At 42.6% G+C, this 21,433-nt stretch overlaps 2 protein-coding genes across 2 annotated transcripts in view; one reads left to right on the forward strand and one right to left on the reverse strand.

Annotated features, from left to right (window-relative positions):
* The first annotated feature begins 958 nt into the window (after positions 1–958).
* Positions 959–7,542, forward strand: SLC46A2 (solute carrier family 46 member 2). The gene is made up of 4 exons (XM_057426034.1): positions 959–2,090; positions 3,763–3,846; positions 5,470–5,626; positions 6,857–7,542. Exons 1-4 carry the CDS (start codon positions 1,055–1,057, stop codon positions 6,912–6,914), a joined length of 1,335 nt encoding a protein of 444 aa, XP_057282017.1. The 5' UTR covers positions 959–1,054; the 3' UTR covers positions 6,915–7,542.
* A 4,963-nt stretch (positions 7,543–12,505) lies between these two features.
* The window catches only part of SNX30 (sorting nexin family member 30), a 44,095-nt gene continuing 35,167 nt past the window's right edge, over positions 12,506–21,433 (reverse strand). Inside the window, exons 7-9 of the mRNA XM_057426010.1 lie at positions 16,801–16,887; positions 14,693–14,845; positions 12,506–13,576 (exon numbers count right to left, since the gene is read on the reverse strand). Of these exons, the coding sequence (XP_057281993.1) occupies positions 13,517–13,576; positions 14,693–14,845; positions 16,801–16,887 (300 nt within the window). The 3' untranslated portion in view covers positions 12,506–13,516. The remainder of the gene's footprint in view (positions 13,577–14,692; positions 14,846–16,800; positions 16,888–21,433) is intronic.

A 21,433-nucleotide genomic window follows, 5' to 3' on the forward strand; every position in this document is an offset into this window, starting at 1 on the left:
TCCTGTTCCAGTCACACACAGGCACCGGAGCCGGTTGGGGTGAGTCGTTTCACTTGCCCCCCCCCCCCCCCGCCCCGGGCAGCAGCAGTATCAGAGGCCGACTCCCCAAGCTGCAAAGCTGCATGTGGCACCAGCACTGCAGAGAGGCACAGCTACCAGCCTCAGGAGCCGGGACTGGAAATCACTTCCCCAGGGGTGGGTTCTCACCCCTCCCGGCCTCCGACTCAGCTCAGATCACTGCGGTGCAGTGGTTGCCGATGCCTTTGGATAAACTGGGACTTTTCTCCTTTCTCTTAGAAATTCCCACACTGCAAAGCCAAAGGACACAGCAGGCAGAGTGGCAGCTGCAGCAGGCAGGTTACCAAAACCAGGCTTTTTGGTGTAATTTCCTGAGTGAGTTATTGAAACAACGACATAATGGGCACAGCGCAGCAACAGGGCAGACAGGACCACTTAGGAGCAAAACAGCCAGCAACGTGTTTGTGTAGAAGAAAGGAAAAAGAGCTTGTAGTAAGGGGAATTCACTGATTGCCTGAGCAAAAGCACACATCCATCCTCCCCTCCCGCAACCACTTGGAAACAGGTGAAGATGCCAAAAGGTGGGGGGAGGGGGAAAGTAATCCAAACCAAACAAACCCGAAACCATCACTCCAAATTGCAGCAATTACTTGATCATTTTCACTTCCTAAATTTGGAGAGAGAAATTCCACTGGGTCATCTGACCTCTGTTGAAACTACACCAGGAAGAGGAGCAGCAGCGCTTCGGGAGCGCAGGGCGTTCTCCAGCTGTACAAAAGCCTCTTGTCTGTGAGCCGGGGATCAGAGCAGCACAGGGATGTGCGTGTGCGAGTGTGTGTAGCAAGGCGAGGTGCAGATATCCTCTTGGCCAGATCATCTCTTGCACAACGCTCTGATCCTGCTCAGCCCAGCTTTTGTTCTTCCCTTTGCTGCTCCTCCCTAAGCATGCCTCCAGAGCAGAGCTTCTGAAGAGCCATTTCCTCCTGCACATCTCCCTGAAAACAGCTCTCCCCAGGAAGAGGACGTCGCCAGCAGCATGGTGGGGGTGACCGTGATGAGGACGTGGATTGAGCCCGTGGTCGCAGGTTCCCAAGTGGCTAGCGCCTTCTACGACACGGCGCTGCTGCTGGTGGTGAAGAACTACTACAACCAGACCAACGCCACTGCTCCTTCCCATGTGCTGGAAGATGCTCAGCAAAAGGCTGTCTCTAACTTTTATATCATCTACAACCTTGTCCTGGGCCTGAGCCCACTGGTGTCAGCATATGGCTTGTCCAAGTTGGGGGACAGGATACATCGGAAGATCCCCATCTGCCTCCCTCTTCTTGGCTACTTGGGTTCCAAATCTCTCCTGCTCCTCCTGCTCTTGCGGGGCTGGCCGATCGAGGTGATGTACGGGGCTGCTGCCTTCAATGGGCTGATGGGCGGTTTCACCACGCTCTGGGCAGGTGTCATGACTCTGGGATCCCTGGGCTCCTCCGAGATCAAAAGGTCCCTTCGGCTCATCATTATTGAGCTGGTGTATGGCCTCTCTGGCTTTCTGGGAAGCATGGCATCCGGCTACCTCTTTGTTGGCTTCAGTGACCACTATCAAGAGGGCACTGTGCTGGTGAGCTGCAGCATCGCTTGTTATGCTTTCTGCCTCCTCTACAGCATACTTGTCCTGACAGTCCCCAAGCCAGCAGCTTCCTGCCCAGCCAAACCCAAGAGTGCAGAGGAGGTAAGCAGCCAGCTACCAGGCCACACAAAGAACAGCAACTCCACTCCAGTATCACCCTCGAAACTCATCCTCACTATGCTGTTTATGGCAGCAATCCTCTATGACCTTGCTGTGGTTGGTGCGATGAACGTACTCCCACTCTTCTTGCTCAGGGAGCCTTTAAGTTGGAATGCTGTGCAAATTGGACATGGCAATGCTGCTGGGTATGTGATCTTCATCACCAGCTTCCTAGGTGTATTTGTGTTCTCCAAATACCTGAAGGATATAACCATGACAATGATCGGAGTGGTATCCTTCAGTGCTGGCATCCTCATCATGGCCTTCGTTAGGTGGACATTCCTTTTCTACATTGGTGAGTCAAACAACCACTCACACAAGCAAGTGCATCCTGAGAAAGGGGTAGGGGTGTTCAGCATCAGAAGAAGGGCTTTTGGTCTGCTTCGCTGTGAGTTTCAGAGCAGGGACTAGGCAGATCGTCACAGGAGCAGTGCCCAAGAGGGTCCCCTATCCCCCCCCTTTGCACTCTGACACCCAACACCCTACAATATCCAGAGGAGGCATACACTCCTGCCAAGGTTAGCTTAAGGTTGGTTGACTTGTAATTTGTCACTTGGTCATAGCCCAGATCAGAGTAGGAGAACAATGCTCACACCACAGGGGAGTAGGAATTGTTGCTGGGTATTGGTGCTAGTCAGACCACACCACTGCATTAATCATAGGATGGTTAGGGTTGGAAAGGACCTTAAGATCATCTAGTTCCAACCCCCCTGCCAGGGACGTCCCACACTAGATTGTGTCACCCAAGCACTTGCTTCTTGTGAGATACAGCTTATGGCTACAACAAAAAAAAAACTGACAAAGGTTTCCTATTAAACAAACATCCTAAGATGTGATTTATTTTTGTTACATTAAGGCATTTATGCCTGATGGGAAACTTAATGGTGAAATATTGGAGCTACTCTAGCAACTAAATACCACAATAATGTAGTGTACAAATCTCAAACTGTGTATAAACATATGGGACAGCATCCCACAACAAACAAAAGGCAAGTTTATATTTAGTAGGTAGCATGTGCAGGGATGCAGAAAGCAAAATCCAAGAGCTGCATCCGTTGTGGCAAAGAGATGGCTAATTCATATCTAAAAGAGTATTGTGTCCTGTATGGCTTTGAGGTTTTTCTTCTAGAAAGAGAAAAAGGTCTAAGATAAATGGCCTGAAGTGCTTTATCTGTCTGACCCTACAGGGAGTAAGAAATTGAAAATCAAAGTCATTCTAAAGGGAAAGATTATATTTGTGTACTAAGCCAAACATTGAGCAAAATTTTTTAAGATATTTTGTTCATTTCACCAATCAGGCTGGGGAAGAAATGATTACAAAAGAAAATTAAAAGAATTAAAAATGGTTTTTTTTTTATATTTAAAGTCCCTCATGAACACATGCTGCTACATAGTGTACAGAATGCTTGTTCCCTCCATTGCAGAAACACCTTGGTACACTAGACATGGACCAAGTCTTCACTGAGGCTGGTTCTCCTGACAGGAAGGTAATTCCAGCTCCCTAGAAGTTCCCACACTAGAGAAAGACTAAAATACTGCAAGCCAGAAGCACCAAAATAGAACACAGCTGTAGTGTGACATGGGTACTGTTCAAGTCAAAGCCATGTAGCATGGGATGCTCTCTCTGCTGGTTAGGTTCAAATCATCAGTGTCTCTGTCTCAAAGGACAGTGCTACATTCCATCTACACTGGGATTGCAGGCTTAGACCAAGAGACTACAGCTGGTTTGGGCAAAGTAACTCTGCTGGTGGGAGCAATAGGTGGCTTACCCAGCATCCCTTGGATGGAGTGAGGACCTACACTCCTACCAAAGATCTGTACTTTTTTTTCTGGTACTCAAGGGACAAGAAAAAGTGCAGCAAAGTCTCTGCCCAAGCCGTAGGCCCATAGTCTTCAAAAGCAGTGGTGATTGTGTTGGGAAACAAGAAGCAGGTACTGATGATAACCACATGCTCATTGCATTGCAGCACGGGCAGTGATGCTCTTTGCCCTCATCCCTTTACCAACCATCAGATCCATGTTATCCAAGCATGTTGAAGGATCATCTTATGGTAAGTGCTTTGGTTGTCTTACCAGTCAAAAAACCTCAAATCCTTCCATTCAGCCTAAGATATAAAGAGAGGTAAGTTATTGTTACAATCTGTGTTCTGCATAATACAACTGGAAGAGTTGGTACCACAAATGGGAAGGGAGGAGCAGAGAAACTTGCAATACAAGATTGTCACATCCGAACTTCTTGTCCTTAGTTACATCATTCACCCACACATTTTTCAGCACATGCTTCTAAAGATGATTATCAGTGTGCAGCTCAAAGGCAAGGAAAACACCAGAGGTACTGCGCAAAAACACAGTACTCCAGGGAAAAACAAGAAAAGTAAGGCATTGCGTTGCAGCACTATGATACTTACATCATTTATATTTGACTTCTTTTACTTCCAGCTTTGGAAAGGGTGAATTTCTTTCATCTTTTTTTTTCAGTTATGCTTTCTAAACACATCTTCAAGCGTTTCCTGGCAATTTATTCCTGACAGACTATGATTTAACTAACAAAGTATAACCTTTGCATAGAAATCAGCCTTTATTGGTAAACAGGAGCAGAAATTATTTTATATAATAAAAATACATTAGAAAACAGTAAAATACATGTATTTTACAGCACTGTATTGAAGGCTACCATTTTTACCCCAATGAGCTGGATTTAGACACAACAGACAGGACTAGCCATGCATTCAAATAAAACCTCAGAACCTTGGCTGTTCAAGTCTCCTCCAAACATGTTGCTACAGCAGTCCTTTTCCCTTGTACCATACAAACACAATACTGCTCTGTCAGTAAGTTAATTCCTCACCATGCTCCATAGCAAACTTGCCTACCCACCACACAGGTAGCAGCTCACACCCCAAATTAGTCATAATTATTAATCCTGACCTTGTTTTTAAACTCCACCTTGAGCCATGCAGGCTGCACCCTATCACAGTGGCAGATCGGCTCTGGAGCTGGGCCATGCAGCAGAGCAGCCTCTGGTATCAGTGCTGTCCCCTTCAGTGGTGGCTGCTGCTGCTGTGCAGCTGGAGAAGGCTGCCAGGGCAGCAAGCCCTCTGTATAGCACTGACCTTGCTCCCAGCTTGCACATCCCAGCAGGATGGGTTACTTCACCTTCCCCCTTTTACCACTACAGAAACAGAAGGGTGCACTTCAGCACAAAAGCTGTTTTAACTTGAATTCATTTTTCTCTGTCTAAATCACATGCACCTCCCTATTTCAGGGAATATTGCAACCCAGTGGACCACTATTCTGACTGAATGCAGAAGCAGACTGACTGAAATTTCTCTTATCTCTCCTGTCCTGAAGATCCTAGCCCAAAACTACTTTTCCACTTTATAGGGAAAGGAGCACTTAACCACCCAGGTTATTGCCAGTCTTCCAAGCAGTTACCTCTACATCTAGATGGGTTAAGCAGACAGTTTGCTGGTCGAATCTTTCATCCTTCAGCCTAAAAGAAGGAAAAGGCGCTAAATTCTGATCTTGAACAGAAGCAGATACAAGCGCATGCTGTCTGGTGCCTGTGAAGCAATGACCACATGGCTCTCCCACACAGTGGTGATCCAGAATTCATCAAGATGTACCAGAGCTGGTTTTTTCTCCCTGTAAAAAACTATGTTCTTGGTTTACAGGTAAAGTGTTTGTCCTGCTGCAGTTGTCTTTAGTCACCACAGGAGTAGTGACATCTACAGTCTACAACAAGATCTATCAAAACACACTGAACTGGTACAGCGGCTTCTGTTTCATCTTGTCTTTTCTAGTTGGCTGCCTGACTCTTCTCCCTTTGAGGTAAGGAACAGGAAGGGTTTTGTCCAAAAGGACATGCTGTATTTTCTCAATGTTACCTGATTCTGTGTCTAAAGTATATAACACGGGTGGGATTTTTTTATTTTATTTTATTTTTAAGTAAACTTGAAAGGAAAGAGAAAATTGGGAGAAATAAAAATTTTGCAGAAATAAGTTGACAAATACCAAGGAGATTCAAAAATTGAAACTTGCAAGTGATCTAGCCAATGCTGTTAGTCTTCTCTTGTTTAATGTAACAAGAATTGCTGTAGGAAGAATATTTAGCAGAGTTTAAGAGCTGATAATCCCAGGGGACAAGGCCTTCACACTAATGTAATGCTTGGTATTACAAGAATAGTAATAAGTAGAATGAGGGAATAATCCTACACAAAGTAAAACATTCTTTCAAAAATCCATTACAGTTTACTTACTCACTGTGGTAGAAAGTCTCCCTCAGGTGTTTCTTTCAAAGAGAAACCATTACATGGTGAAGGAAGCGGTCATTTCACTCATTGATCTGGTGAATTTGCCCAAACCTGCAGCTACAGAGCAACTGATAGGTGAATTTCAGGAACAAGTATAAGTCTAAAGGCATGGTTAATACATGGTTTTATATATATACACACATATATATGGGTGATGCATATATATATATATATATGGGTAATGCATACTGACTTCAGCATTATCACTTAGAAAGAAAAAGCAATGCTACAGGGAAAGGTCCTACACCATTGGTTCTGTCTTGGCTTCGCTTTCTGGTCTTGTTAGCACATTGGACACCTGGTGTCATCAGGACTGGTGGTGTGGGGAAGGCTACTTCACACTCATTTCCCTGGCTCTGCTTTCCTCCTCATACTTTCCAGATGCAAAAGTGACTTGTTCCTTACCACAACCCTGCTGTTTTAACAGCAAGTCACTGCTAGCTACTCAACTGCTTTTTAATGCAGGCTCCAAATAGAAGTTAGCACCATTATCAGCACAAACACATGTTACTAGGACTTGAAGTCCAAACCATGACAAATGTTGCCAGTATCATTACTTGTACACAAGGCTGGCGGATCCTTGAGAGAAATCACATTAGCTCTCAGCCAGCCACAGACACCACAGTGATTTTAAACTAAAGAATTGATGGAGGGGAGGAAAAAAAAAAAAAAAAAAAAAGTCAAACAATAGTTTCAGAAAGTAGTTTTCTAGCTCTCTTGTAACCTGCATTTTTATTGCTCTTTAAAGCATCGTGGCCATCAAACAACGTTCAACCACTGGCTCCCTTCAGATTCTGACCGACTGACAGAGGCTGTACCAGCTAAAGCCTCTTTTGGTGTTAATCAACTCTTCAACTTACCAAAATGGAAAACTTGCCAAGCATTAGTCACCACAGTTATCATGATGGGAAGCATCTCAATTTGTGTTTCCATTTCACAGCATGCCACAGGCTTTCAGCCAGTGAACTCACCCAGGACAAAGAAGTTTGCCTTGTTATTTCTGCAGTACATCATCTTACAGAGTACATGTACTGGCTGTTGAACACCAGCAGTCTTCACAGCATTTCATTTTTCTGCTAGGCTGGTTAGCAATTATGCTGAGGGACAACAGGGTAGAAATGAAAATGGCATTTCTAGACACATCAATCAGTGTGGAAGTGGAAAGCAGAGGATCAATTTTTCATTAGTTCCTTCCCATCTGTTCATTAGGAAACCTCAGGGCTCTGTGCCTTCAGCTGATGAAGCAGGGGCCCACGAGCCACATGCACACAGTTGTCAGCAGGACACACTTGTTCTCCAACTGCTACAGAAGATGGGTCAGCCTGGCCAATCAATGTTTTAGAGATTACTGAACACAGAAACACCACTGTAAAAAACATTAAATGTAAGATTAAGACACTTTTAGTAATTCTCTACAATAAAACACTCCTGAACACATGTTCACACCCCTGTTTCCTGGGAGATTGCCACACTGTCCCTAAGCAGTGCTTTAACACAGCTCCTGGGAAGACATCTATGATTCAAAAGCCGATAGCAGCATTTCAACTCACACTACCAGAGCATACTACTCTTGTAACAGGTTAAGAACAGCTAAGTGCAGCACGCTACTTCTATGGGCTTTACAGAGGTGTAGGGACACTGATACCAGATAATATTCAGTGTTAATTACCTGTGTTAGAAATAAAAATGTACTGGATTGAAATCCCTACCTATAGGAACCTCATACAATACAGCAATTGGTGTAAGATGTTGGCTGCTAAATCCAAACATGATTCAAAAGAGTGGCATGCTCCAGAAGGATCAGGGCTTAAATTATATGTCTACTTACATACTAATTGAATTAACAAGGATTAAGTGGCTTCCAAGCTCCCAGACTAAGTAAAAGCAAATTAAAAAGCCTTCAGTAACTGAAATAATCTGAAATCTAATCAGGCAGTTCAAGCCAGGGATGTAGCAAGCAGAAGTCAATTACTCACTATGCATCCCCTTATTCTGAGGAAGTCACTGCCAATCCTGTCCCCAACCCCCAACCCCACACACACTTGCAACCTTTCCCTTAGCTCCAGCAGTCACTTTCAAGTAATACCAGATGTAGTACAGGATCAGCAGTATGACTAGATTTTAAGGGAAGGGTACTTCTGCAGTAAGATAGCCCAGCAAAATAAGTATACACATCACTTCAGTGGTGAAGGCTGCAAAAACGAAGTTTTATTCTAGGTAAAGGAGTCGTCTTTTAATACATTTACTGGTCCATTCCATTAAGTTAATTGAGGTAAACAAAACAGAGCTTTTTAAAAAAATGTACACACTAATAGAGAATTACAAACAGTTTTACCTCAAAGTGTTTTTCTCCATCAATACTAGTTTCATAGTAAACAATGCACAAATTATACAGAGAGATATGAAAGGGTATAGAAACATGCCAGCACCAGAAGACAACATTTCCTAGCCTGCGAGTCTGAAGAAGAGTACAGTTGCCAGATTTGGTCAAGCACAGGAAACAAAACCTTCCTTCCCATTTTTACACTGTTTACTAAGCTAATCCACACAGAGACAAGTCTTTTCACAGCTTCCATTTTGTTTTTCAATGGTATGAATGGTGACACTCTAGTTCCAATGAGTGGGTTTACACAGGCTGAAAGAGGGCCACAAGCCAGCACTGGTCATTGTGGTCTCCAGTATTGACACCTTCAGCAAGGAGGGGATGAGGTCCACCTCCTCCACTCACAGCCATCTCACCTTCACCTGCATGGCCCAACTCTTCTAACCTTAAGGAGGAACAGAGGGATGCAGGCACAGAGGAAAAAGAGAACATGGACGGTGCTGCTTAATTTCCATGTACTAAAGATAAAAGCCCTTTGGCTGTTTGCTACTGTAAGACTGTCCCTCTGCAACCTATCTCCCTGTGCGGTGGGAATGTGGCACTGACTTCAACTCTGCTGCTTGATCTGAAGGAATGGATTTTTATCCCAGCAGCAGAATTTAAGGAAATGGTTTAGCTTCAAAGCATGGAGTACCAAGGCCTGCAAAGTAGTCTAGGAGAGTGGCTAGCCTTTAATATTTTAGCATGCCACTTAGGTAGGGTGATCTACTTATGCCTTTTTGGAAAGTGCATTATTTTCTGCATAAGTACTGTGCCTTAGCCCTGCAACCTTAAAATTAGCTCGTTTCACTTGTACAAGTCAGATACTCCAGCAAGACTATAAAATGCTAAGCACAGTTTTAAATTTTGCTTTATTTCATACAGTTGGCTAAACAGCACTCCCAAAAAATGCTGCCTGTTAAAATGCAACACTCACACTGCCAGAAGGCAAATATATTCCTGTGATCCCCAGTTTTATGTTATATAAAAAAAAATAAATAAAATGTTGGTAAGTAGTAGCAACTCCCCTATCTTAAAAATAAAAAAAAAAAAAGACTCCATTTTCCCTATTTACTGGTTGCTGTAGTTAAAGTTAATATGCCAAGGGAAAAAACTGTTATACCTTCAGAATTTAAGAAGGCTGAATGAGCTAATTTAATGTATGCAGTTTTGCTCAGTGGTTTTCAGCACCAGGTTTTTAAACAGTGCAACATTAATCATAAACAGGAAAACGGTGCAAGTTTTAACAAAAACACAGCTCCTGTTAAAACACTGAGCACTCCCTGGTAGACTGGGAGGGAATTCTTTCTTACCTTGCTATCTGCAGGACACCAACACCTGAAGAAATATGCATCACAAACTGGCTGCACAGAGCCACTGCTGGAAGACTACCTCACAGTACCTCCACAGAACAGCCTCTGTCACATGAGCTTTGCAGATGCTTCTTCCCTACCACGTATCCCACTACTCTGTCCTTAGCACAAGTGCCAGTGTGACAAAAATCCAAGCAGACTTCAGTGAAGAATCCATAGTTTATTCTCTGCTACAGGTTACATTGGAAGAGTTTGTGTGTTTAGTGCTGCACCTATTACCTTTTCATTTTGCAAAGGATACCTGAAAAAGCTATGGTGTTTCAACACCTGTGTTTATTGCAAGAGTCAGAGCCTGATAAGGATACATATGAACAATGCACAGTTCATTACCAAGCATGAAAACAAGATCTCAGTGCCTGCTTCACTGTGCTGGTGACAGCTGAGATAAGAAACAAACGTCCTAGAAATTACACAGAAGTAACCAGGACAGGAGAGAATTAGGCATCCTCTGAGAGGGAACTTGGTCCAAATATGGATTACGAGTGAAACTGGGCTAATTTAAGGACTGTTGAATGACCCACATTACATAGACTCAGAGAAAAGGTCCAACTACTTTTGACATAATTTTAGTGCGTGTGTGCATGGTGACCTTAAGTGACCGCACACTTAAGAACTTACTCAAAGATGAAGCTCCTTCACTACACTCCTGCTTCCCTTTACCAATAACTTTTACTTTTCACATGCAAAGTTTGGGCCATCTAAAGGAGAGACACCTATCCTGTAAGGATTACAGGATAACTTGAGTAACTTTTGCTACCAGTTCAGATCTCAGCTTCCTACTAACAACAGGTTAAGTAAGTGCACTCTCTACAAGTGTCACTCTTTACATCTTACAGGAGTTTCCTGATATTTTGTAGTTCTTCCAGTCTGGCATTGCTGCCCCAAAACTCAGTCAGGATCCTCCCTACACAGCCTCTCCCAGTTACCTAGTGATCTACAACAGCTCTTTGTAAGAGTATCCTCTATAGCACATACAAGCCAAGACACCCACCACTACACTACAGCAATTCTTGCAAAAGACTCCTCTCTCAAATGTTAAGTTCTACTTTCATTATAGGGGCTTAAGAAGCTTCGGTGTTACACATCATGTAAGAAATCCACATCAACCTGCAGGTACCACAGAGCTACATAATGCAACAGAGAAGTGCAAAGCGTGCCTGCCTTTCAACAGCTTAGCCAGAACAGGATTTATCTGAAATCAAAACATGCTTTGGATGATGAGGACTAGCTTCAAAATCATACTGCAGGATCAGTGACATTGGATTACAAAAAATTTAAGAAAATCTTCAACAGCTCCAGCCTCAGAAGTTACACATCAATTTGAGCTTCACTTGGTGCTCCCCACTGTGCATTATGTTTCTCATGAACAGCTATGATGTCACATATCATCACCGTTGTTTCTACTCATCTTTCACTTTTTTTTTTAAAGGTGAGGGGAAGACTTGTCTAAATATTAGTTCAAATTACATTTCGCTTCATTCCCAGTGATGTTTCAGGATCAACTACAAAATTACATTTACCACAAAGGAACCAGCTCAAAAAGGCATGTTGATCTCTGTGGGAAATAGGGAAGACTGTAACCCTGAAGGTCAGACTGTTAAACAGTACAGAAGTGCTTATTTTAGAATAGGAAGATTGAGAAAAACACCTGGTTTTACTGCTTCAAGATGGTCCTTTTAAGCACTTCCTTGCACAAGAGTAGTTTGTAATTCTGGACCTAACAGCAACTTAAAGGAGAGTTCTCATTTACAGCAAGTAAGTGTATATTAACAAACTGTGAGCTTAAACCAGCAAGCATAGTTTAGTACTGCACAGTTGTCAATGAAGGCCAAGTCAAAAAGGAAGACCTCTTAAAAATGTCTTAAACTTCACTTCTGCACCAACAGCATCTCATTAGCCTGAGAGCTACCACATTGCTGCAATACCTCATCTTGAGAGTTGCTATAAATCCAGCAAGCTGAGCAGGGGAACTTCAGCTTTACTTGGTGTTTATGAAGGGATAAAGTCCAAGCAGACCAGTACCTGGTAGGCTGTCAGAAGAGAACACAGCAGTTGTACATACTCAACTACCATTATACTCTTCACAAGAATGGTACCAGAGATCTACTTATCACTCCAGGCTAGTAGTAAGCACTCAAGAGTTATTTATTCCCCCCAAATCCAAGTATTACACTGATATTAGCCCCAAGCTGCCTCACTTAGGATGGTTAAAAAGGATTTATCTGCATGCTGTTAAACCAAGACTCTGGGACCCTGGGAATCATGGCAGCATTCCAAAGGTCATTAACAAAAAGCAGGCATTTACTTGAGTTAGGTACTGCAAGAGGAAAAAAAAAAAAAATAGGGACTTGCAGAAGCAGTTACATTTCTAAAGGTCAATAAAAACTACTAAGAAAATAGATCTGTACCAAAAGTAGTTTTAAAAGACTTGCTGTGTGGTTCAATAGACAGATATGAACACTGTGTGTATCTAATAGGTACCTATCTGCCTCCACCAACCTGTTTAAGGCAAGTTTCACACACAGTGGTGTGTGGAGAAAACAAGCATTTGACACTTTTTGGCTTCTGGGAGAAAAGAAAAAACAACAAACAAACAAAAACAAAGCAACCGCCAAACAAAAAAAAAAACAACACCAAAAACAACCAAAAAAAAAAGGCATGGGGAGAGAAGCAAAGTTTACCTTTACTATAGCAGGCACCTTAAGTGACCAAGCCCAAAGTGGCTCTACTTCAGGAAAAAACAAAACAGAAAAAAAATAAACACACAAAAAGCCTCCACACCCCAAAAGTTTAAAGCATGGGCCAAGAGAATTCTACCATGCAACCTCCAGTGCTAGCTTTAGAGAAAATACACTAAAGACTTGTACTTTCTTCCACCATTGCCGTAAGCCTTGAAAGACAGCTGTTCAACTTGCTCCTGCAGCTAGGCTGGTTCTGATCCCCAAGTCCATCACAAGTACACTTCAGCCAACTGACATCACTTCATAAGCACCAAGATAAACAAAGATACTCAGAATGAACCAAGAGCATGCCACACTCACAAAAAAACACAGTTCATGCTTGCATCACAGGCTATCTGCAGGTGGTATCGGTATGTTCTGTCTTGGACCAGCCCAACTCCCATGCATTAAAGTCTCCAGAAACCTTTGGATCCAGCAGGAGCATATAGGTGGTAACAAAACAGAAAATACTCATTTCCAGCCTTTCCCTGTCCATCCAAAAAAAAAAAAAAAAGGGATAAGGACTGGTTTGCGAGTAGTGTATCACAGGAATAATTATTATGTTGTGGGTTTTTTATAAGCAAACAAAACAGTAGGGTAATAAAGACATCATTTGGCACCTTGCAGTAGTATTTTCATCTTTTCAGTGTTCCATTCATCAGTTCCTTCCAGACTAGAGAGGTAAATTTTATCAAGATCCCCGTGGGCTTTCACTGTGAACCCCCAATCACTCCATAGGATAAAGAAGGAACCATTCAAGATAACTTAAAAAGATGAAAAATACCCTAGTTTAAACAGAGAAAGTGAGGAAAAAAATTAAACTAATTTTCAAAGCGTCTGTTCCAGCTTAAGTGCAGCTGGTGTTTCAGTTGACAAAAGGAGTCCTTCATACAGTTCCAGTATGTCTAGTGGTACTGAGTACAGAAGTGCTAGACTGTCCATGGAGGTGGTACTTATTTGGTCTCTGGCTTGTCTTGCAATAGTGGTATAACTGACTCCCACGCCGTAAGGCACTGAAGACAGAAACAGAGATTTAAAAAATGGGTTATACATTAGTTCCTGTAACTTTTAACCAACCCTTCCAGACCAGTAGAATGAAAGTTCAAGAAAGGCTAGCTGGATCTTCATAGGTTAATTAACACAGAAGGAAAAGAGGTAAAACCAATCTCAAACAGCAAGAAAGCATTTAGAAAGAGCAGGTGCAGTTCCCAAATGAGGAAGACAAATCTGAGCTTTCCAAAGTCAACAGCATGCTCCAAGCCATTAAAAATCATGAGAATATCCACCATTTCCAAATACCAATCTATATTCTATGAAGAGCACCACAGCTTTCAGCTAGGCAGCCAAATTGTTTTTAGTAGAAATTCACATCTTTGTGGGAAGACAGAAAAGTTTGCAAAGCACATATGGAAGAAATCAATAGGCAAAAAGTTCAAGTATGTCACCATGCATAAGACTAGAAGGGTTTAATATATCAACCATTGCACTGGGCAGCACCAATTTAGCAGGAAGAAAAACTAGATTATCAACATATGCAGTCAAATGTCAAAGCCCTTTCACTTAAAATAGTCTTACACTGAATCTCAGGCACACATGCACCAACTGAAAAAGTGCACAGGTGCCTGACTTCGTATTTCCAGGACTAACATACAAGGGACAAAACTATGCACAAAGGGATGGAGATCAGAACCATTTATGCATACTAGGTGTAATCTACAGATGGGTCTATGGATATACATTAACCCATGTAGTTTGGATCTAAAAGGCAGAATCAAGAGATTTCTAGCCTGATATTATTACTAGAATATGCAATTTTGGTCTTTTTTGTCACCACTACTGCTGCTCAGTAATTTGTTCAGTGCAAGAATGAAGGCACTCAAGATGAAATGCTGTTACAGGCCTGCCTTGCAGAAGACTGCTAGCTTCACACTTGAGCATGACAAGAAAGTCAGTAACTGGTTACAGTAAGCAGCCTACAAAAAGCAGCTTCCACAGAACTAGAGAACTGATTTACATGTCCAAGATTCTTTTCTTCAAGACAGTGCAAAGATTTCCTGAAGTATTATCACCATCCTCTCAGAAGAATTTGAACTATTCTTAGTCCTTTGCCAATGCTAAGTGCCACGTACCTTCTCGTAGTACTGGATGTTTTTATCTGCCATCCCCATGAGTAGCTGCCTAAAGTCTTGTCTTTTGTTGTTCTGCCATCTCTCCATATCTGCTTTCAGATCAGCATTGAAACACTCTACTCGATCTTGACATTTCTCAACATCTGTGGGTACCTGCAGCAAAAAAAAAATATTGAAACTGACATTGAGAATTCTAGACTGCTGAATTATCTCAAATCTCACTCAGCAAACCTACAGAGGAAAGGGTAAGTTAACAGTCCACAAGTTACCCTGAATAAAGTCAGTTATGACTGCAAGGAGAAAAGACCCAGTTCCATATTAGCGAGACTAGATGTTTCTTCAGGAAGAAAAGCTATAAGCACCTTTCTTGCCCTTCTCACTGTGCTGCATGGTCCACACAGACAGGAAGCCTGTAAGGACATGCAGACTAAGCCCATGGTCTCAGAAGAGGAAACCCCTGTAGTCTAACACCAATGTGAGGAGTGAACTTCTGCTCTAGAAGCTGTGACTTGCACAGAGGCAAAGGTAGAATGAAGAACATTTTGCAGATGTTTGTAGTGTACTACTACCTTGCATTTTGGCAAGGTACGCAATTTAGGCAGAAATGTATCAACTCTGGTTCTTCTCCAGATGTGGATTACAGCCGATCACTGAAGTACTGCGCTAACTCAGAGAAGGTCCTGCATCTCTTACACAGGAAGCACCTCCTTCGTATTCATGGGATTTGAGTACCACTTGATTCACACAACCAGATCTACACTACAGGTAGCTTGGGGTTCAGTAGCTACAGAATTCCCCTACCTTCTCTGAGCACTATACTTATGGCTACGGAATCCACTCTGCTGCAACTACAGATACAAAGCTCTCTCACAGGCTTCAGACAAGAACTATGAAGCCATTGGCTGGAACATTTAGAAGATGCATCTTTCAAGCCAAGCATACCTTGCATCAAATTTATAAGTACTCTGCTACCTTAATGGGAAAGGATAGACTATCAAAAGTCATAAAGTCTGGAAGCAAAACCACGCATGATTTCCCAACCCAGTTAAGTTAGTTTGCAAGTGTCCTGCTTCTTCTGCTAAGATCTGAAACCACAACAAAAATATTAAAAAAAGAATTAAAAAAGAATATCTTTCTCAGAGCCAGTTCTCCACAAGCTCAGGCTGAGAGTGCTGTACAAAAGTTTAGAGCTACAGGGACAACCCAGTGATCAGCAAATGGGTCACATATGCTCTAATTAACGAGCAGCAGCAATGAACTCCAGCTAAGTCTCCACAGGCATCATGAAAGCAGTGTCTGCACATGCACCAGTGCAATTCAGGAATGTAAATACCTTTCTTCACAAAACTGCAGCTTCCCAGGACAGAATTTGCAACTCAGTAGCTTAAACAAAATTTTAAAGTAATTAATAGTTTTTAAGCACTTTATATCTCGTTTAAGATTAATGAAAACTGAAGGGGAACCAAAAAACCCCAAGCAGAGGAAGGGAATGTAACCTGCTGTCATTGTTGGTTAGAGCTGCGTTGATGTGCACACTGCTTCATGCAGAAAGCAGGTGGCAGCACAAGCACACCAGTTTACAGCTTTGCTTCTGGTGAAGCTCAGGTGAAAACTGCCACCCAATAACATCTGCCGTGTCTGTTCAGCATCAGACAGGAAGAGCTCCCGAGAAGGGGCAAAATACGGAGTCTTCCACAGTCAAAACAGGTATCCTGCAATACAGTTCAGCAGTGCCAAGGCTGGCACCTTAACTAGCTAACTGACATACTGCTAAATCACCACGGAATGTTCTACCAGTGCTTCAGTCCAGGTCACTGAACACTCCAGCTCGTTCCGGGCTGTTATACCTGTGTTACACAGGTCAGAGACATCCTGCTCTGCATGGTGGGAGATCAGTCGTACAGAAGTTGCTAGACAGGTTATGTATGTTCATACCTAGGTCTTAATTTCACACCAGCTTGCCAACAAGAAGCATCTGTTCTGCCAAAAACTGCTTATACTGCAAAGAAGCCACTAAAGCCAGACGAAGCAAGTTCTGTTTCTCCATTCTTCTCATGTAGTAATGTACATGCAAGCTGTTTTTCAAGACTTCAGTTTAAAGTGCTAACCTTTGGGCGTTCCTCTTTTTTCAAGGCTACAGCTTCCAGTTTTGCTTCATACTCCGCTTGAACTTGGTCTCTCTTCTTCAACACATTCTATGAGCAAGAGAAAAAGACACCTGTGACAGGGATCCTCTCATTCCTTCCCTCCCCACCCTGCAAGAAATTGCAAAGCTTAAGAGCTAATTCAGACTGAAGTCAGACTTCCATACTTCCTTTGTCCTATTTTACAGTATTTATGGAGTAGCTTTAAAAAACAAAGGGCACTTGCTCTCCAGCAGCTGGCAGGGTCAGATAAAATTCAACTTTCGGACAAGCTGGAAGCATGCAAGATAAAAGCTGGCATATAACCATGAATATAACCCTAAGTAAATTCAATTAATCACTTGAATTATTATTAGCATGAAAAGGAAATAAACAAAAGCATCAAAGCTGTTGCGGACTAGTGCGAAGCTTCCGATATGCTCAAGCAGCAGACACTGTGGGCCAAAAGACAGGAAAGGCCACCACAGAAGGTATTACATCTCCCTTTTCACTTGCAAAGGACTTCTTGAAGTCCTTTATAGGAAGCTTTTATATCCTTGTGTTAGAACAAAAGAAAGCTTTGCTTTTAGATCAGTTGGCAGTGGGGGAGGTTGGTTCTTGGTTTAGTTAATAATAACTATGAAAAGCACAGTTTACATGAAAAGTACTCAACTACCTACATGAGTTTCCTAAGCAGTAAACATTTTATTGATCATATTCTCAGAACAGAACACAAAATATGATACACTTCCACAAACCAAGATCCCCACTAAGGTTATGATATAGTCTTAGAATTTAAAGATAAGCATAGAAATTAACCTTTAAGAATTTACTACTAAAAAAATAAGCAGTTGTGTCAACAAGAGTGGGCAACTTCAGTCCTCACAAGGAAACAACTATTAAATGTTTGATAACTCAGTTGATGTAAAGACATTATTAAAAATGCTTAGATAAAAGTTACTCAACACTCGCTGCTGAGGCACCTGTAAACTTGAACTTGTCTTGCAGCCAACCTAGTCACTTCATACTTTGAGCCTTTCCTTTTGCCACCCAGATGCAATTATCCCATTAGGGCAACAGGAGGTAAGTAATCATTGTAAGTTTCAGACAAGTCTAGTAAAGCAGGACTAACATGCATTGCTGCCTACAGAAATATCTGTTTAAGAGTATTTCTCAGAGCTGTAAGAGCCAATCTAGCCAAGATATGTTTCCTAATTAAAGATGTTGGCACAAGTCCAGAGGAGGCCACGAGGATGATCAGGGGACTGGAGCACCTCCCATATGAAGACAGGCTGAGAAAGTTGGGGCTGTTCAGCCTGGAGAAGAGAAGGCTGCGTGGAGAACTTATAGCAGCCTTCCAGTATCTGACAGGGGTCTATAGGGATGCTGGGGAGGGACTCTTCATTAGGGACTGTAGTGATGGAACAAGGGGTAACAGATTAAAACTTAAACAGGGGAAGTTTAGATTGGATGTAAGGAGGAAGTTCTTTACTGTAAGGGCGGTGAGGCACTGGAATAGGCTGCCCAGGGAAGTTGTGAATGCTCCATCCCTGGTGGTGTTCAAGGCCAGGTTGGATAGAGCCTTGGGCTGCATGGTTTAGTGGGAGGTACCCCTGCCTGTGGCAGGGGGGTTGGAACTAGATGATCTTAAGCTCCTTTCCAACCCTAACTATTCTATGATTCTGTGTACAAAACCGGCATCTACTACTAATCACCACCTTCCCCCTCCTCCCTCTTAAGCCAAGAGAAGGTCACCAGTGCAGTTGCTCTGGAGTAGAGACAGGAGACACTGCAATCAATACCCTCACAAGCCTCAGTCCATGATAAACGGGAGTGGCTGCCCATTCACAAAGCTGCTATTAGTTTAGGGAAGGGAAAGGAAAAAAAAAGGGGGGGGGGGGGCAAAACTGAAAAATTCTCCTTAACCCTCCCCTTTTGTCCCTAGAGGGATACAAGCAAGCATGCCACTGGTCATGTTTGCTTGAAAACCCACAACATTCCTGCTATTTTTTGAATCTAAGCAACTATGTGGAATAGCCCTTAGGTGATTGAGGTTACCAATGCAACAAAACCTTGAGAGATTTAGCAGGTATTTCTACTTTGTATTGCCTCTTGAACCTGAGTCAACTGGAATTTCTTCTGAGAAAAATAACCATCTCTGACAGCAACTGCAGCCTTTAAGAGCCTGGAGACAGTGCAGTAAGCTGGAGTGGCCAATGATTAACACAACAGTTATCAGCAGGCTAGATTCAAAAGGCTGGTGTCTTATTTCTCTTTAAATGCTCAAGTCTATCCACTGTGGACCATTAACAGTATGCTTCTGAATACAGCCTTAAGGATCTGTTAATGGCTGACCTGTAAGTGACAGAAAAATACTGCTTTCCCTTTGTGAAAGGGAGTGTTTCCTCCGACACCTCCAGGCAATCTCTTCTCAGCTGTAGATCAATGCATTAAAGCTTAGCATTCCTTTGAAAAGCTCTGCACCAAGTACCTCCAGACTTAACACAGCCTATGCAAAACTTCTGCTAGCTAATGCCTCAGAGAGAAAAACAAATTTGACAAATAATTGTTAAAAAGTTGGAATAAACCAACACCAAACAGAAAACACACACAAATTTCAGCAATTTGGGGGACAGAACTAAACCACTGGTCTCTGCACAAAGCAAGGCAACTTGCTTTCAGTGAGGCAGGTCCTTCTCCATTTTGTATTTAATTGAAGCATTTTACCTTGGCCCACATCTCTGAAAGAGCTTCAGGAGTCTGCCATCCTTTCTCAAGCTGCAATCCCATGCCATTTCAGAGCTTCTTACTATGATTAGCCCTCACAGAAAAACCCTTATTTACTGTACTCCTTTAGAGAGACAGTTAGCCATTTATCTGGTGCTTGCTTTAAACGTGCATTAAAAGTCTTGTCCAAGCACACAGCTGGGGACTGCATCATCTGATAAGCCTTTCTGGCAATGTTAAGCATTTAGAGTTCATATAACACTTCAATATCAGCACTGAATTATGTATAGTGGAGCTCAACCTCTGCACTTGTCTTCCTGGGGAACGACAGTGTAACAAAGAACGTGGTACCACACATTTGCTGACAAGGGCCCCATTGCACCAGGGTTCAAGAAGTCCCCTGGCCATCTCACATATGGCCCATGTTTTAGACAATATCCTCCTTTAGACACTACCAGCACACATTTAACTGGAGCTCACAATGCCAGCCTCTCCCCATTTCCGTAAATCTTTCAAATGAACCCTGAGATTGGGCCTCCCTGGAGTCAGCCTGTATTTGTCTCACCCAGAAGCTGGTTCTTTGCCCAAGGGAGCTGCCTGTGTGCAGTTCTCTTGGGCTGTCCCCCTCAGGTGTAATAGTGCTCTTGAAGACACTAAGGTCTTCAGATTCATCCCCAAAATAGTGGCAGTTCTTACTCGGAGACATTCACTCAGCTAGAGACTGCTCTAGAGATCCAAGTTTCCATACCAATACCTAGGGTACACCATGCAGAGAAAACTATCAAGGTTGCACTGAACTCCTAGTGCCTAAAAAGACTTGCCTTCTATCAAATATCCTTTCCAAAAGCTGTGCCCTGAAAGACCAAAACACTTTAATTTCACAAACAGTCCTTTTAGTAGCTGATGAATAGGACTGCAATGCTAGTGAAGAAGACAGCCCTTTCAGCAGAAAGCCTCTTGCACTCCAAGAATAGCCTTCTTTACAGCTACTCACTTTTATGGTGTCCAGGAAGACAGTTCTGTAGCTGCTTACTGCAGAAATAGCAGCAGACTGATATTTTCTAGCATAAGAATACTGCACTTCATGACACGAGATATTTCACTTTTTGCATTTGGAAGGGAAGGAAAAGAGGAAGAGTCTGCCTTGGCTAGCAGTAGCTTTTATTCTTGACTTTCAGACACAGTAAAGCTAATGAAATGCCCAAGGCAGACATTAGGCAGCATAATCCTTATCTGCTATTAACTGCTATTTCACAACTGCTATTTTCTATATCCACCCTGTTAGGAAGCATCAACAGGATGAGTGTGTTCAATCTATGACCAGAGAGTAACTGACAAGAGTGAATCCTTTAGCACACTAGAAAGTCAAATCAACACTCTAAAAATTAAGCTAAAAAGCAAGAGTTTCTTCAGCTGAAGAGGTACTTCAGGCAGTTAAACACCACTTTAATGCCACAGAGAGGTGTTAAATACTTGCAGCTACACTACCTGTTGGCTTGGAGACTGCACTTAGTGTCTCTGCCATCATCTGACACTAGGGCTTTTAGAATGGGACTATCCCTGTGGTAAGTGGTGTTCAGCTGTCTGAAGTACCTCTTCAGATGAATAAACTGTTGCTTTTTAGCTTAAAAATATTCTTCCCCTGCCACATTTGTGAAAAGCACCTCTCAACTCAGCTTGCCACTTTGGATGTCATCTCTAGTAGGCTGTGATATTTGCACCATCAAAGCCAGGTGTTCTGAGCTAAAAGCTTTAACCATTAGTCTTATGCTCCTTAATTTTTAGTACACACGTGATGACCAGTCCTACAGAATAAGGCTAAATATGAACACCCTGGATCAAGGCTTCCAGCTACAGCTCAGCTGTTCCAGCAATACTTGGGTGTTAATAG

This window comes from Pezoporus wallicus, unplaced genomic scaffold (genome assembly GCF_028554395.1).
Source record: "Pezoporus wallicus isolate ANWC-B61680 ecotype Strahan unplaced genomic scaffold, APGP_CSIRO_Pwel_v1 scaffold_8224, whole genome shotgun sequence".
In the NCBI taxonomy this organism is placed as follows: Eukaryota; Metazoa; Chordata; class Aves; order Psittaciformes; family Psittacidae; genus Pezoporus; species Pezoporus wallicus.